The sequence below is a fragment of the Oryctolagus cuniculus genome, chromosome 3 (assembly GCF_051225735.1).
Source record: "Oryctolagus cuniculus isolate XC-2025 breed Fujian yellow rabbit chromosome 3, ASM5122573v1, whole genome shotgun sequence".
In the NCBI taxonomy this organism is placed as follows: Eukaryota; Metazoa; Chordata; class Mammalia; order Lagomorpha; family Leporidae; genus Oryctolagus; species Oryctolagus cuniculus.
The window spans coordinates 4,311,115-4,327,384 of record NC_142869.1 but is presented as its reverse complement, the minus strand read 5'-3'; the positions used below and the strand labels follow the sequence as shown (position 1 = coordinate 4,327,384).

General features: G+C 62.2%; 1 protein-coding gene across 22 annotated transcripts in view; it reads left to right on the top strand.

Moving 5' to 3' along the window:
- Positions 1–16,270, top strand: part of AGAP1 (ArfGAP with GTPase domain, ankyrin repeat and PH domain 1) — a 514,165-nt gene that overhangs the window by 130,582 nt on the left and 367,313 nt on the right. For 9 of the 22 annotated variants that reach the window (XM_089328877.1, XM_070071485.2, XM_070071479.2 and 6 more), the window contains exon 1: positions 7,421–8,783. The exons of 11 other annotated variants lie outside the window; for them this stretch is intronic. In XM_089328877.1, coding sequence (XP_089185003.1) covers positions 7,910–8,783 — 874 coding nt within the window. In that variant the 5' untranslated portion in view covers positions 7,421–7,909. Of the gene's footprint in view, positions 1–7,413; positions 8,784–16,270 lie in introns of those variants that run through there. 2 more of the 22 variants (XM_070071481.2, XM_070071480.2) reach the window with 2 other exon arrangements.

Genomic DNA, 16,270 nt, shown 5'->3' with positions numbered 1-16,270 from the left:
GGACAGGAAAGGGGTGGCCAGGGCTGCAGCGAGGGCCTGGGGCACCAGAAGCAGCCCCTGTTGCGTGAGTGCCCTCAGTGGACATGGTGACATGCCCCTGGAGGTGAGGGACATCTGAGGGCCGGGCCGGGTTGCTGGTCCAGGGGCTGGACCACCAGCCTTTGCCTTGTTGAGGAGCAGGGGCAGGCGCTGCCTTTGCTGGACGGGGGAGGAGGCACGGGAGGTGCATCTGAGGAACAGCGTGGAATCGAGCCTCCTGAGGGCTGCTGGGGCATTCTGGACACAGGACGACGGCTCTCTGAGGCCGCGACTGTAGGGCGGCGTCAGTCCTGGCGCGGAGTGTAGCCATGGGAGAAGCACCTGGGGCCCGTCTGTGGTGAGGAACGGCAGCGAGGGAGTGTCAGACGATGGCACCTGAATCCCAGCTGTGCGTGTCCGCCCGTTGCAGAGCCCAGTGGTCACGTCTTAGGCCACGATGGGGATTTCTAGTTGAGGGGGTCTTTTCGGCTGCAGTGCCCAGAGCTGGGGGAATTAGGGGTTGTGAACTTGCTTTCGACGTAACCGACCAGGTTGCCGTGGTCAACAGCAGTGCCAGGCGTGGTTGGAGTGTGGTCCTGTACCGTGCCAGCACCCTTTAGTTTCTCATTCCCCGACTTGGTCTGCCTTCCCTCCTGGGCGATTCCAGAACCGGTGATGGTTCTGAAGAGGCAGAGAGCGTGCAGACCCCAACTCCGTGAAGCAGCCCAGCTGCTGCGGGCGTCATCCGGCTTCAGGCTGAGCGGGTGTCCCTCGGCCCAGCCTTGCCCCTGCACACTGGCTGCCATGACCTGTGCGTGGCAAGCTGATGCCGAGATAATCCTATCCAACCCTTCCGTGTTACCGGGTCGGACGTGGTCCTGGGAACCCTGTCCTCTTTTTCCCGAGAGCTCCTGTGCAGACTGTAGTAGCCCAGGAGGGAGGGTGTGTCTGTCCCCTGAGCCTGGGGCATGCAAGCAGGTGTCCCACTGGCTGGTGGAGGCAGGGGCGTGGTCACAGGGCTCCCTCTGCCGAGCCCCCGGGAGGGCAGTAGGCTTTGACCAGGTGTCTAAGACATTTTCTTTTCAATATTTAGAGAAGAAAATATCAAATCTTCTAATCCCCTGGGCACAGATAAGATTTTCAGATACATGTGCATCCGAATCCCAGCTGGGATGCAGACTTAAGTAATGACCATGTCAGAATATCATGGCTGCTGTAATGGGCTGATAAAGGTTCCCGGGGCACTGTTCGTGACTTTGATTTTTCACGTAAGTCCTGCGTTTTCTAAATCTTTGGGATCAGTAGATGCTGAAGAAAGCTTACAGCACGTCCGGATGTCCTCGGTCTGTTGAAGCTCTTCTCTCACAGCTGGTGGTGTTTGTTTCTCCTCCAGGAGATAATTAGGGGACCTGACCGGCCGGGGCTCTTCCCGCAGTTCCAGAGGCGCGTGTGTGGGGTTGCGCAGGTCAGCAGGGGCGACTCCCTGCCGTGGGTCCCGCAGAGGGAGATGTTGCTGGACAGGCCTGGTCCCCTGTGCTCTCAGGGAACAAGATCAGAAAATTCATAGGCAGTGTCTTATTTTCTCTTCCACACACAAACTCCAGAGCGACCTTGCAGCTGGCTGAGGGACAGATGGAACGCTGTGTGTCACCCGTGGTGAGTCCTTGGAGTTCCTGGGATGAGAGCTGAGCTGGGTGGCGGAGGGGCATCCATGGGGACACGCCGGCCGTGGCCTGCGTCTGGCACCTAGCGTGTGACCATGAACGGGAGCCACGGTGATGATGGAACCAGGAGTGGTTTGTGTCTGTGTCTGAGACGTGCCACGGGTCTGATAGCGTACGTCAGCTTTGCCTGAAACTTGGCGGGAGACACCACCGAGTCGTCTCCAGCATTTTCCCTTGTTGAGGCGTGAGAATCCGCTCACAGCCGATCCTTATTGGCATCGTTACAGCCAAGACTTGCTTCTCACCGGCCAGCTTGGGTGGCCAGGGCTTTGCTTCTGCTTCAGTGTCCTCGGCTGGTGGAAGACGGAAGACCGGGTCTGAGTCTGCCCTGTCCCCGTGCCTGGGGCGGACCAAGCTCTCCCATTCACAGTGAAGCTGCAGGTGCAGGCAGGAGCAGAGGGGAGGGACGACCCTTGGTGGTGCTGCCTGGCTGGGGCCCCCTGGCGAGCCGGTAACTCAGCTGAGGGCCTGCTTGGAGTCCTGGGCTTTGTACACCTGGTCCAAGATGGCTGCCACTGGCCCTGCCACTGGACTTGTGAGCAGCAGCCTCCCCCAAGGTCAGCTGGGATATTTCCTCCTGGAAACCCAGGCAGCGTTGCTTTAGCTTTTTTTTTTTTTTTTTTTTTGCAGAGTTAGAGAGACAGAGAAAGGTCTTCCTTCCGTTGGTTCACGCCCCAAATGGGGGCTACGGCTGGTGCTGTGCTGATCCAAAGCCAGAAGCCAGGTGCTTCCTCCTGGTCTCCCATGGGGTGCAGGGCCCAAGCACTTGGGCCATCCTCCACTGCACTCCCAGGCCACAGCAGAGAGCTGGCCTGGAAGAGGAGCAACCGGGACAGAAACCGGCGCCCATGTGGGATGCCGGCACCACAGGGGACAGTTTTACCTGATAAGCCACAGCGCCGGCCCCCTGGGATAATTTTTGAGGTTGTGGCTGGCAGGTGCTGCGGGCCCCGACTGTGTGCAGGAGAACTTCCCAGAACAGAGAATTGATGAGGCACCCTGCTCTAGACTAAGGCGAAATACCACCTCCCTTTCTGAAGGCTCCTCCGAGAGTTTTAGCCAGAAATGAGAGCTTTCTGCCTTCTCTGACCTGCCTCTGCCTTACCACACGTCACCCCCTCTCCTGGGTGTTGGTCGCTTTGACACTTGCCGGTCCCTGAGTGCTGTCCCTGCACAGACTGATCTGGGTGTGGCTGATGCTGCACACCTGCCCGGAACACTGAAGCCCCCCAGCCACGAGGGTTGACGTTCCGGCCCCACCTGGCAGGTGCAGCTGTCTGCAGGTGAGGTGCCCCCTGCTGGTGTCCCTGAGTGTGTCTCAGAGAATTCCTTGGGAAGCCCACTGTTGGCAGGTTACTGAGCTGGACTCAGGCATCCCAGGGCAGGGTGGGCTGGGAGGTGGGTCACCACTCCCGTTCCTCCAGGGCCTTCCGCTGACCACACCACCTAGGTCCACAAACGCCTCTGAAAGGAAGTGGACTCGCTCACGCGCTCTCTTTTTTAAAGATTCATTTCTTCATTTTGAAAGGCAGAATTACAGAGAGGCAGAAGCAGAGGCAGGGTTGGGGGAGAGGTCTGCCATCCGCTGCTTCACTTTCCAGATGGCCGCAACAGCCAGAGCTGCGCCGATCCAAAGCCAGGAGCCAGGAGCTGCTTCTGGGTCTCCCACGTGGGTGCAGGGGCCCAAGGACTTGGGCCATCTTCCACTGCTTTCCCAGGCCACAGCAGAGAGCTGGATGGGAAGTGGAGAAGCCGGGACTCGAACCGGCGCCTGTGTGGGATGCCAGCACTGCAGGTGGCGGCTTTATCTGCTATGCTGCAGTGCCGGCCCCAGAACTCTTCCTCTTAAGGTAGGGCCACGTTCAGTTCTGACGAGTAGCTGCCCCCCGACCTGTCCTCACGGGTCTGTGGCCACACATGGGTTGTCCATGGAAAAGACGCTGTGGAGCCTGTAGGGAAAGTGGGGAGCAGATGCCGCCAGCTCCCCCCGCCCGGTGGCAGGTGGTGGCTCTTGTCTTTGGTCCTTGTCTTTGTCCCTTGCCCTGGGACAGACCTCCTGTGGGCTGCTTCCTGCTGGGTCAGAGCCTCCCTCCCTAGGGGCGGGGCAGACGAGGGTCAGGTTCAAGGGGAAGAACGGGGTTGCTCACGCCTTCCCCTGGAAGGTCCAAAGCAGGGGAGGAGGGCATGGCGTCTGCCCCTGGAAGCGGAGCCTCACGATGCTTCACATTTGGGAGTCCACGCCAAGCTAGGCAGCGAAACGTGCGGCTCTGCTGCTCCCACGCAGCTTTGAGGCAGGTGGCTGCCAGGAAGGGGCTTCGAATGACCCCTCGGGGTTTTTTTTTCTTGGCTGCCAGGGTGGGTGTGCAGAGGCCAGGGCAGCATTGCCAGCCTCCTGCGGTCTGCTAAGACGTGTGAGCGTGGTTCTTGGCTGTCAGGCTGTGCCGTGTGGGAAGCCAGTGGCGTAGCAGATGGCGCTGCTGCCGACCATAGCCAGAGGTTTCCTTCAAGAGGCTCTGGGCGCTGGTGCTGCTGGCCAGAGTGACCTCCTGGGGAAGGCTGATCTGCAGGTGGCTAGGGCTGCCCTGGGAGGGGCGGGCGGGGCTGGTGGGCCCTCGGCCCTGCCGGCCTGCGTCTTAGGCAGCAGGAGTCCTCTCCTCCCCGGACTTGGGCACTGCCTGGCTGCTGGGGGTTTGGATACAGACACCGATTCCGCTCTATTTTTTTTTTTTTTTTTTAGCCAAAATGGTGATAGATTCTATGGTGTGGGAATACTCAAGAAACGATGGTCGCCGTGGGATTTGTTTAAAAAGCCTCAGCCGATGGAAGTGCCGTGGCCACGTGGACACGGAGCAGCGTCAGGGTTCTGCTGTTTGGGAGCAGGGCAGGTCTGGCTTTGTGGAGGGGATTTAGGTCGGGAGTGACAGGAGCTTGCCAGTCTCCTTGACATCGGGCGAGCCCACATCCGGGGCGCCGGGGAGCCGAGCTGGCAGGCGGCCACGCTCTGAGATGGTCAGGCCCGATGTGGGGTCATTATGATGGGTGTGCAAAGTCAGGCTTCCTCCTGGGGCAGGGCAGCCGGAACAGTGACCACAGGCTGGCCGGCCGGGCTGAGAGATTCCCTGGAAGACTCCCTGTCATCTGTGGATCAAATGGATTCTTCTACTCCAGCAGCCTGCATCCAGGCAGGGCGCGGTGTAAAACGTGGGCTGGATTCTAGACAAAGGTGGGGTGGCCGGGAGACCGGGAGGGTGCCGTGCGGAGCTCTGCAGGGCCGCCCCTCCCCGCTGCCTCCACGCTGCCTGTGTCTCAGACGCACGGCTGTGGACCAGGCGCCCCCGTCCTGAAGTGCAGCGCAGTGTTAAAGCTGCGTGGCTTCTTGCACACAGTGGGATGGTGGGTTCCGGTGCCACCTCTGCCTCCTGCAGAGCTGTCTGGCCACACTGCCGAGTGTCCGCTTCTCACCTTGCGTGTCCAGACGACCTTTGAGCGCTGTGCAGCTGCGGCTGTGACATGTTCGACTCCTGCCAGGTCCTCGTGGTACTCTTGGGTGAGACGGAACGCCGGGCACCGCGGCCCTCTTTGGGGTGGCTCGCCCCCTTTCAGTCGTTACGGTAACAGCACCCAGCCTTGGAGGACTGGCACCCCGCCTTGTCACTGTGCAGCCTGAGTGTATATTGAACGAATAAACGAACCGGTGGGAGAATGAAGAAATGAGTGAGCGCCGGCTCGGGGCGCCGTGTCCAGGTGGCGTGGCCCACTGACGGGTGTCACTTCAGGAGGGCTCACCCGTCTGCTCGCTGTAACATCCAGAAAGCAGGGTGCTTCCCACGGCAAGAGACACAGCATCGGAAGGCAGGTGTGGGCCTGGACAGTGTGAACTGCATGCCCCAGGGAGGGGCCACCCTCTGAGACTGAGCATCCCCTGACAGGGTGGCCCCTAGAAATGTTCCCAGGGCCTGTGCTGTGGCGTAGCAGGGCACGCCTCTGCCTGCAGTGCCAGCATCCCGTATGGGCACAGGTTCGAGTCCTGGCCACTCCACTTCTGATCCAGCTCCCTGCTGACGGCCTGGGAAAGTAGCACAGGATGGCCCAAGTGCTTGGGCCCCTGCACCCACGTGGGACACCCTGAGGAAGCTCCTGGCTTCGGATCCCCTCAGCTCTGGCCACTGCTGCCACTTGGGGAGTGAACCAGCAGGTAGAAGATCTCTCTTTCTCTGCCCCTGCCTCTCTCTAATTCTGCCTTTCAAATAAATAAATAAATCTTAAGAAAGTAAATAAATAAATAAATAATAAGTAAAAAAAATAAAAATAAATAAATCGCCCCATCTCAATTAAAAAAAAAAAAAAACAAGCAAACCACCCAGCAGTCTTTCTGGTTTATTTCATTGTCTGAACATGTAATTTCACCTGGGTAATGTTCCAGATTTGCTAGACTCTGACTTCTTTCAGCAGAGAGCCTACCTGCTTATCTTTCTGTTGCTTTCAGCGTCAGGAACAGAGTGGAGCCCCCGAGTGGTTGCTAACACAGTAGAGTGGGGTCACCGGCACCTGGTTTTTGCCTGCACATCACTAGCCCGTGCCGAGGCACTGCTTCGGCAGTCCCGGGCCTGGAGAAGCATCTGGTTTGATTGGCAGACTTTGTATTTGTCATGCTTCTCGTCTGAAACGCACATGCATGTCAGGACAGCATGGGGAACGCCGTGTTGACCAGGCACGTGTGACAGGCGTCCTCCCTGCATCCGATGTTCCCTGGGCCCAGTGTCTCGTGGGCGGATCTGATGGACGAGAAGCTCAACTTTTTAAGTAATCAAGGCTGGGCTGGGGCTGGGGCTGGGGCTGGGGCTGGGGCTGGGCCGGGGGCTGGGGCTGGGGCTGGGGGGCACAGCACGCTCAGCCTCTGCTTGTGAAGCCAGCGTCCCATGACGGAGTGTCAGTTCCCGTCCCGCCTGCTCCACTTCCACCCAGCTCTCTGCTATGGCCTGGGACAGCAACAGAAGATGGCCCAACTGCTTGGGCCCCTGCCACCCGCGTGGAAGACCTGGATGGAGTTCCCGGCTCCTGGTTGTTGCGGCAAATGGAGGATCTGTCTCTGTCTGAGACGGATGATATAGATCGATGCCCAGCGCAGAGTGTTACAAACCACACAGCCCTCCCTGCGGTGGTCAGAGTTCAGCAGCTCTTGTCTGCCTCCCCACTTTACAGGTGGACATCCTAGGTGGCCCCACCTGGCCTGGACAGGCAGGCCCTTCCTCCTGCCCCTCCCCACACACTGGGTCTCCTCCTCCTCCCTGGTTCTTGTCTTCCCGGGAGCCGGTACGAAAGAGAACCTTTGTGCTCCAACAAGTCCTAGCGTGGTCTGGTCTGCAGAGCTGCGTGCTGAGAGCGCCGCCCTGAGCCCACAGCAGGAGAGCGGCCCCTCCTTTGTCCTGTGCCCAGCCCTGGGTCGCGCGTCCCCTTAGGACAGGGCCAGCGCCGGCGCCGCGAAGCTCCGGTCCGCGCACTCGCGATCCAGCCCGGCGCTTGGGCACGCCGCGCTCGCCGCCGCCGCCGCCGCGCTCCCGAGCTCTGCCGGCTGCGCTGGGCGCGCGCGGCCCGCGGCCCCGCACGTCGGCCCCCGCCCCGCCCCGGCGCGCATTTCCATTTTAAACCGCCGCCCGCCCGCCCCTCGACCGCGGCCGGCGCAGCTGCCCGCGCGGCCCGGGCCCCGGGAGTGGCGGAGGCTGCCGAGTCGCCGAACGGAGCAGAAAAGGCCCGGAGATGCCCCGGAGATGCGAGCGGGCCCCGCGCCATAGACAATGAAGCCGCGGGCGCCGCCGCCCGCCCCAGGCCCTGCGCGTCTCGGCCGCACCTGCCGGCGAGGCCGTAGCCGCGCCTGACCGCCCGCCCGCCCGCCACCGCGCCCCGCCGGCCCATGGCTCAGCGCCCCGGGCCCGGACCCCCGCACTCGGGTCGCGCTGCGCACGGGCCGGCGGGCGCCAGGGGCGCCGTACCCGCAGCCTGAGCGCGGCCGCCTCTGCGCGGGGGGGCGTGGGCCCCGCTCCTGGCCCTCCCGCCGGCCCCCAGCACCTCTCCCGGGGACCCTCCTACCGACCGCCCATCGCTGCCCGCGAGCGCTCTGGCTGCCGCAGGGCCCCGGCGGGCGGCGCGACGGCCGCGGCCGGGGCACCATGTACCTGCTGGACAGCAGCGGCGAGCCCGCGTCGCCGCCCGCGGACGCGATGCCTCGCGGGACGCCCCCCAGGAAGACGGTCTACCGCATCTCCGTGACCATGGTCAGGAAGGAGCAGCTGGCCGCGTCCGGCCCCGACCCGCGCCCTGCTCGGCGGCCCCGGCCCCCGCGCTCCCCGGACGCGCCTGGGCGGCTCGTGGAGGAGGCCGAGGAGGCGGCGGGCGCTGAGGACTCCGAGGACCGCGAGCCGCGCGCCTGGGACTTGCGCACTTTCCGGACCCGCAGCACCGGGCAGCTGGAGCTGGGGCGGCTCCGGCCGTGCGCTCGCGGCCCGGACCCGGTGGACCTGGCCGGCGGCGGCCCTCCGGCTGCGGAGGAGGGTCCCAGCAGCCCCGACCTGGAGGGGGCCCGGGCCGCGCCCCTGCGGCGGAGCCTCAGTTTCAGGCACTGGAGCGGCCCGGAGGAGAGCCCGCCCCTGGGCGTCGGGAGGCGCCACGGCAGCTCCGGGAGCCTGACCTGGGATGCGGGCGACGGGGCCGCCGCGCAGCCGGCGTCGGAGAAGCGCAACACCCTGGACGTGGGCGAGGTGCTCAACAAGGGCGACGCGCGCTCGGACGCGGAGCGCTGGGAGTGCAGCAAGAGCAAGAACCGCACGCTGGACAACAGCGACCTGCAGCGGCTGGAGCGCGCGCGGGCCGCCGCCGCCGGCCCCGGCGCGGCCTCGGAGCGCCGGCTGCTGCGCTTCTTCAGCGGCATCTTCGCGCGCAGGGACGGCGCCGCGCGCCAGCGGGGTTATTTCAGCAGCCTGCGGCGGGCCCCCGCCGACGTGCACTCGTCCAGCGCCGAGAGCATCGGCGGGTCCCCGCGCAGAGGTGGGCAGCTGGGCCCTGGGCGCGCGAGGCGGGGGGGAGTGGCGGGAACGGACCTGGTCCCGCTCCGGCGCGGAGCAGCCGTGGGCCCTGCCTTGCCGGGTCAGGAGCCCCACGTAGACTGACACACTGCGGTTTTTCCCTAGCAGTCTTGCAGCATTCTGGAAGTTAATGAGTGCCGCCGCGGCTGTGTGTGTGTGTGTGTGTGTGGTCTTTGGGGGTCTGACCTGGACAGGGATCCCCTTGTCCAGCTCAGCCTTCTCCCTAAGCAGGCAGGGAGCTGGCTACCTGCAGCACGTCTGGTACCTGTGGCCTCCAGGGAGCCGTGCTTGGCTTGCGCAGCCTGGGGCGCAGGTGCAGCTGCCTGGCAGGAGAAATCAGCATTGGTCTTGGTTTATCCTGTGCCCCCCACCCCCACCCCCAGCCTGCAGTCTGGGCTCCCTGTCAGTGCTACCATCTGTGAGTGTTGTGCCGTGGGCTCAGCTGATTGGGCGGTTCTCACCTGCTGAGAGTTCCCGGCAGGGGTAGGGCAGGAGTGGAGGGTGGGGGTCCTTCTTGCTGCCAGCAGGTGTCTTGATGGGGAGAGGGCTTCGCCCTCCCCATCCTCCTGGGCAGGGTCCTGTTTCCCAGTAGGGCGCTCTGGCAAGCATCTCAGGTCTCTGATGGGACTTCTGGGGAGTGCCTCTTGCAGGAGTCAGTTAATTGCTAGCATTTGGGGGCCAGAAGCCTCCAGAGACTGCAAAACACAGATCCCGTCTGTGGTACTCGGAAGGGGTGTGGCTGGATGGTTGCACCCTGCTCACGTGGGCTGGGCATATGCCTTGACATCCCCTTATCATTAATCATATCCCTCATCCTAATGACCGGAGCCCACTGCTGGCAGAGAAAAGGTAGCTGGCAGGCTGCAGCGTGGCTTTTTTAAAAAATTATTCACGCTTGTATCCACTGGGCCACTCCCCAAATACCCACAACCCCTGGGCCTGGGCCAGACAAGCCAGGCCAAAGCCTGGAACTCAGGCCAGGTTTCCCACGTGAGTGGCAGGGGCCCAGCAACCTCAGCCTTCACCTCCGCCTCCCGGGGACTGGCAGGAAGCTGAAGTCGGGAGCCAGAGCGGGGCATGGAACCCAGGCACTCTGAGATAGGATGCGGGAATCCTGCCTGGACCTCAGCCCGTGGGCTGGGTGCCCACCGGTGGAGCGTGGCCTTTGCAGTAGTAGCTGTCAGCTTGGTGCCTCCTGGAGAAGTGGCTGTCGCAGGTTAGCTGCCCGCCCTAGGGAGTCGGCACAGAGGGGTCCCCGCGGTCGCTCGGGTACCCTGTAGGCAGAAGGGCCCTGTTCCCTTAGCTTCTGGTGACCCTCAGGGGCAAGAGGATGCCGGAGGTGTGGCAGGTGCGGTCTCCACGGGGGGAGTGTGGCCTGCCATCCCTGCCTGATTTGAACCTGCCTGGGGGCACTTCCTGTCTGACAGCAGCTGCTAGCCCACCCCTGCCTGGTCCTCTTACATATTAGGAAAGGGTGGGGGTTCTGGTTGGTGCTCCCCTGCCACGCACGGCCTTGGTTGGGTTCCGAAGTCTCACCTCTGAAAGGCTCGGCCCTCCCTCTAATAGCAGGCCTGCCGCTTTGTTCTTGTGGACTTCAGAACACATGGTAATTAGCTGCCTGGGTTCCAGACAGTCTCCCTCGGGGCGGGGTGGGGGTGGGGGTGCACAGACACGGCTTAGAACCGCACGGTGCCTATTGATACAAGCCAAAAGCCTTTGAGGTCTGAGTATTTCCCCTCTGTCAAATGGGCTGGTAGATTGAGAACAGTCGAGGTGTGAAGCCTGTTGGGATGTTTCCCTGTAGGGCAGCGGTAGTAATAATTACAGTAAGCCTGCGATGGTGATGGCTTGTCCCTGGTGGCCTGGTGGCCGGTCCTTCTGGGGTGGAATTACTTTGGCCTGAGATGTAATGACACTGCTAGGGTTGTGGGTTGCATCGAAAACCCGATTTTAATGAACTCGTTAAACACACAGGTGAGAACTCGGGGCCGTGCTTTGTTCTGAAGATCTAAGTGCCTGGTTTTTTCCCTCTTTTTAAAGTTGTACTTTTCATCTGGATGATTTTTTTTTTTTTTGCGTTTGGCTAAAAGGTGTGAATTACCATTGTTTGCGAGACTTGGGCAAGGCCAGTATCTGCTCCGGATAAACGGACCAAGCCCCCTCAGCTTTCAGGGCCTCTTGTGTTTTATTAGCCTTCTTGATTTTTATTAGAGTTCCCAGCTTTTATGTATTTCCCACGACATAAATTACTCAGAGGTTTGGGGCTCTTTAAGTGGGGTTCGCATTTAGGTGATGTCTCCACTTTAGGGTGACACTGAGGACAGCGGGGCCCAAGCTGCACCTCCCTGTGAATGTCCGTGAGCAGTGGGTTTCTGGAAGGCAGGGTGGAGGGTGTTAGCGAAGGCACCTGGAGGTCAGCCTGAGCCAGTGTTTGCCGGCGAGGTCCGCGACACCCAGGCTCAGCAGGTACCAGCGCAGGTCCGGTTTTGCCAGACGTTTATGCGTGGAAGATCCATGCTCAGGCCTCCCTGGGCTGCACAGGTGGAGACCGCAGCCCCCTCACCTGGCCCACATCACGGGCACATCGCTGGCTTTCTTTACATCCTGAAACTGGGGAGCTGGGAGGGGACACCGGGCAGGGCCGGGGTGTGGGGTTCCTCTGTGAGAACCTCCCTCTCTCTCCAGCGGCAGCTGGCAACATTTTGTGTTGGCTGGAGGACCAAGTACCTGCAAAGCCTCAAGTAGGTGCTGAACATGCTCCTGGTTCCCTAGGAAGTGCTTAGCTGGGGGCGGGGCCGGTCTTGTCTGGAAGTCCACCGCTCCCACATAGGTGGGACCACATGTGTGGTGAGGCCATGTCCTTCGGGCATTTGGGATGCCAGGATGACAGGGCTCCTCTGCGTTCGCTCTTGCCCTGTTTGTCTTCCTGGTGTGGGCCAGTCGGTGGGGTGGGGTGGGGGTGGGGGGGGCGGATGCAGGGCCTGCGCACGGCTCTCGGCGGGGCAGAAAGACCCCTCAGGGCCAGGGCGGTGTTTCCTGGCACACAGGCACACAGCACGAGGGCAGAGGCTGTTGACACAAGGATAACTTAATACAAGCGAAGATCAGATTACCAGTGATTGATGACATGTAGGCTGTCCCGTCCAGGTGCTGGCGCCCCGCGTGCCCGTGGACGCGGGAGAGGCCGGCCTGCTCTCCCTCCCCGGAGCCAGCCCCCAGCCCCCAGCCCGCAGCCCCTCACGCGAGTCCTCAGGGTGCTCTCTTGCTGTCTGGGAGGATTGATTACAGCAATAAAGTGATTCATTGATAGCTCTGACCGAGGTGAGCTTTTCAAATGAGTAATTTGCAGCCGCTTTGTGCCAGCGCACGTTATGAGTGGCTTTGTGCCTTAATTTTGGATTTCCTCGATGCGTAGCGCTCGGTTAGCGGAGGGTGAGAGACGCAACCAATAAAAAAAGCAAGCTCTCGGCCCAGAAAGCAGGCAGCAGCAAGGAAGCGGAATCCACTGACTTAAACGGCTTCACACATTCTTATTTTTAGACTTGGCTGGCTGAGCGCGGCGGGCCCTGAGTGTGTCGGGAAGCTGCGGAACTCAGAACTCACTGGAGGCATCTTGAACAGATTCCCCGCCCAGCCTTGCGTTGCTAACATTGAATATTCCTGGACAGGGTGCCCTTGTTTCTTTACCACGAAAGCCGCACTCCCGGGGACCAGGCAGCCGCACTGGGGGTGCGTGGAGGAGCTGCCTGGAGGGCCAGCCAGGAACTGTCTTCAACAGCCGCCGGACGCTGGCCTGGGTCTCGCTGTGGAGCCCGGGTCTGAGAACAGGACGCCCGTTAGCGTCTCCCTCTGTGACCGCCCGGGCTGGGAGGTCTTGTGCTTTGGAAAGATCATGGAGAGATGGACTTAAGAGAGACGTTTATCCTGGCACAGGAAAATAACGGGAGCAAAGTCCATGTGCAGGTTGTTCGGGCGGATGTGTCCCCTGCACACCTGGGGAGCGCCCGTCTTGTCCCGAAGGCGCGCGCGGCCCGGCCTGCTGCTGTCTGCAGAGACTTGCGCAGGTCGCGAGTGTCTTGTGTTTGGAGACCGGAGCCCCAGCCCTGTAGCTCTGGCAGTGCCGTTTCTTTCTAAGTCCTCACTCACTGAGTCTCATCTGCACTTGCCGGCAGCAGAGCGCTCCAGCCAGGCCAGGCAGGGTTTCTGTCGTCCCAGGTCGTCAGCCTGCTGGGGGAGATGGAGTGGCTCCAGGAGCCCCGCGAGCTGGGGGTTCACACCTCTGCTGTCTGCCTGTGACCGCGCAGGCGCCTCCGTGGAGCGCTCGTCCGTGTGCAGTCCTGTGACCTCTGATAGCAAGCTGGTCCAGGCAGGAAGTGTGTGCTTTCCCCTTCTGTTCTGTAGAGCTGAGGCAGCTGGGTGTGGCACACGGGCTCCTGGTACATGTGGGAGGAATCCTGGGTGAATTGGGGAACTGGAAGAGGAAGCAAGGGAAGGGCGCTGTGAGCTGGGTGCTGCGGGGTGGGTAGGAGTTCACCGATGGCGCAGGTTAGTTGGGATCGCTGTGGTGAACGCCAGAGAGTTCACTGCTTTTCCGCAGACCCGTGTGGCCAGCGCCAGCACCGAGCACAGACGAGGCTGTACCCGTTCCGACAGTGGGCGTTGTTTCTGCTGGGATCCCCTCGAGGCCGGTAGCTGTTTTCCCCTGTGAGCTGAGACAGTTGTGTGAGCCAGGAGAAAGGGGAGCCGTCTCGGGATGGAGCCGAGCGCACACAGCTGTGGCGCTGTCTCCCGGTGATTAAGAGCAGAATTGGTATTGGGGTCAACAGATTAGCAAAAAGAGGGGAGATTACTGTCTCCTCATTATTTTGAAGGAAGGGCCATCTGCCCCCTGGTCTTCCTGTGCGGCTTTGTTCTCGTCTTCCCTCGTTTGTGGGTGGCGGCCTCGGGCTTCTGCCTCTCTGGACGTGGCCTCACGGTGCCTGCACCCCCCCGCCTCCTGCGAGCTGTGGGCACGCGCGTGGAGAGCCCGCACGCACGCGGGGGCTGGAGGTGGTTTGGGGGGGTCTCGGGTCTTTGTTTTCCCCCAGCCTCTCCTGATTTCCATCTTTGTGGTTGGGTTCCGGTGCTGGCATCCCTGGCGGGTCTCCAGCCTCAGGAGATGGGGAGACTGCAGGACCCCTCGTGCGGCCCCAGGGCGCGCCAGGCAGGGGCTGGGAAGGGATCCTCTGGGCTTCTCCCTGCCAGACAAACGAGGATGGTTTGACGAGGCCCGCACTGGTGGGCAGGAGGCAGGGAAACCGACACTGTGGTTTGTTGGTGGCAGTCACGGCGCTGAGTCTGAGGGCGCCTTTGCCGGTTTGTTGGCTCGGCCGGCAGGTCGGCTCCCTGCATCCCGCGTGCTGCCCGCGGGGACCAGTGGGACGCAGGTTCGGCGGAGTGTACGCTCCTTTGTTGGGGACCCTCGTCAAAGCGAGTGTTGTGTTCCCTTTTGTCCTCGTGCCTGTGGTTGCAAAGGCCCCTTTGAGCCGGTCTGCTGACCGTCAGACCGAGTCACCCGTAGACAATGCCTCCAGCCTCCTGCCCTCTCCTTCCACGCGAGCCCAGTGACTCAGACTCCACGTCTGTGGCTGGGGGTGGAGGAGGGGTTGCTTTGCTGCTTTTGTGTCCCATTTAGCTCTTCAAAGAAAAGATTTTGCTTTGACGCTTTCCTTGCGACTTAAGTCCTGCTTCCTTAGAGGTGGGCCCAGCCGCCCGGGGGGCGGGATTAGGGAGTCTGCCCTCCCGGGGTTGGAGAGGCAGCAGGAAGAGGGCGCGGTCCTCACGCTGATGAGCCAAGCCGGCGGGAAAGGAGCTCTGACTCTGAGGAAGCTGTCCCACTTTTGGGGGGTCCCACTTTGGGGCACGCGGCCTCTGAGGCCGGGGAGTGCTGGGGGAGGGCACGGTGTGCTTCGTCTGGGACCGGGGTGTGAGAAGCGAGGCTCTGACGGCCCCATCTGTCTCGGTTTGCGAGGTCTGGAGTCCTCGGGGATCTCGGATTTTGATGATTTTCGTACCTGGCTTTCTCGGGAGGAAGAAGTGTTGGGTTGATGGCCCTAGTTCCGGCACCTGCTCCTTCCCTCCGCCTCCTGCCCCCAGGTGGCTCTTCCTGCTGGGCTCTGACCCCCGCCCCCCACAGCCTCCAGGGGGTGCTGAAGCCCTTGGAGCTTTTGGTGTCCTGGTGGTGGGTGAGGGCTGGACCTGTGCCTGCTCCTCTTCCACCCTCGCGTGCCTCGTTGCTGGTTTCAGGTGTGTGAGTTACCCAGCGATGGGGGCGAGAGAGGAAGAATGTCCTGTCAATTTCTGTGGAGGAAGGCCAGTGTCTGGGCTCGGTGCTGTGAGTCTTGTCCGGCTGCAGCACCCCAGGGGTCCGGTGACCGTCCCGAGCCCTGTCACGTCTTTGTTCAATGGCTGCTGCACCACTCACCTGGGCTGCTGGCTGAGACGGCGAGCTGGGCACCGCGCAGCCCAGCGTCTGGTCCCTGCCGGCCTTTGTTTGCCTGGACAGCGGGTACCTGCCGGGACTCTGAGAAGCAGCTTTGCCGAGGTGTGTTCCTACGCCCCGAAGCTGCACGGGTAGGGGTTTGGATTCCACTGCTTCCTCCTGGACTTCCCCCGACCCCAGTCGCACTGCTGAAGTCCCTGACAGTTCCTCCTCTTGTGTGTCCCCCCCCCCGCCGTGTGGCATTGCTCTGCCGTGTATGCGTTCGGGTCCCTCCCGCGCCCAGCCAGGCCGGTGTCGATGTCAGAGAGCTGGGCTGCCTGCTGCACCCTCACTGCTCCCTGCTGGCGTTCGGTCCCGGAGGGAGGGCGGCCGGGGGAGGGAAGCCCTGGTCGGATTTCATGCAGTGGGTGATGGACACTCCTTGCTGGGCATGACCCGGCAGTCTCCAGAGAGCACCAAGTGCCAGTGCAACACATCTGCGGCTAGCTCAGCCACGCTGCCCGAGGTGAGGGTCCTCTTTGGACCTTGGGGTTTCCTGCCGCGCTGGGGCAGGCAGCGGCCTGGGGCTGGGGCTGTCGGCTGCGGCCCACAGCTCTGCAGCTGAGCCACGGAGGGTGAGGATGTGAGCGGTTGTCCGTCCTCAGTGCCAGTCAGGAGCCCCGGCGAGGGACGTCACCGCAAGGGACTAGATACCGGGCGTCCTGGTGGTGGTAGGGTGTGCTACTGCAGATGAGGGGTCATTGGACGCAGAGGAGATGGGCAGGATAGGTGTTGGCCCTGAAAAGGGACTCAGGAAGAAACCGTGTGCCTATGGGCTTTGGACAGTGTTGGACCTGAGTCCAGAGTCCAGGGCTGGGCGAGCTCTGGGCAGGACTGAGGGCCGAGGGCCCAGGGCCGCCTCTGCGAGCTGTGTTCTGGGTAGGACTGAGGGCCGAGGGCCCAGGGCCGCCTCTGTGAGCTGTGTTCTG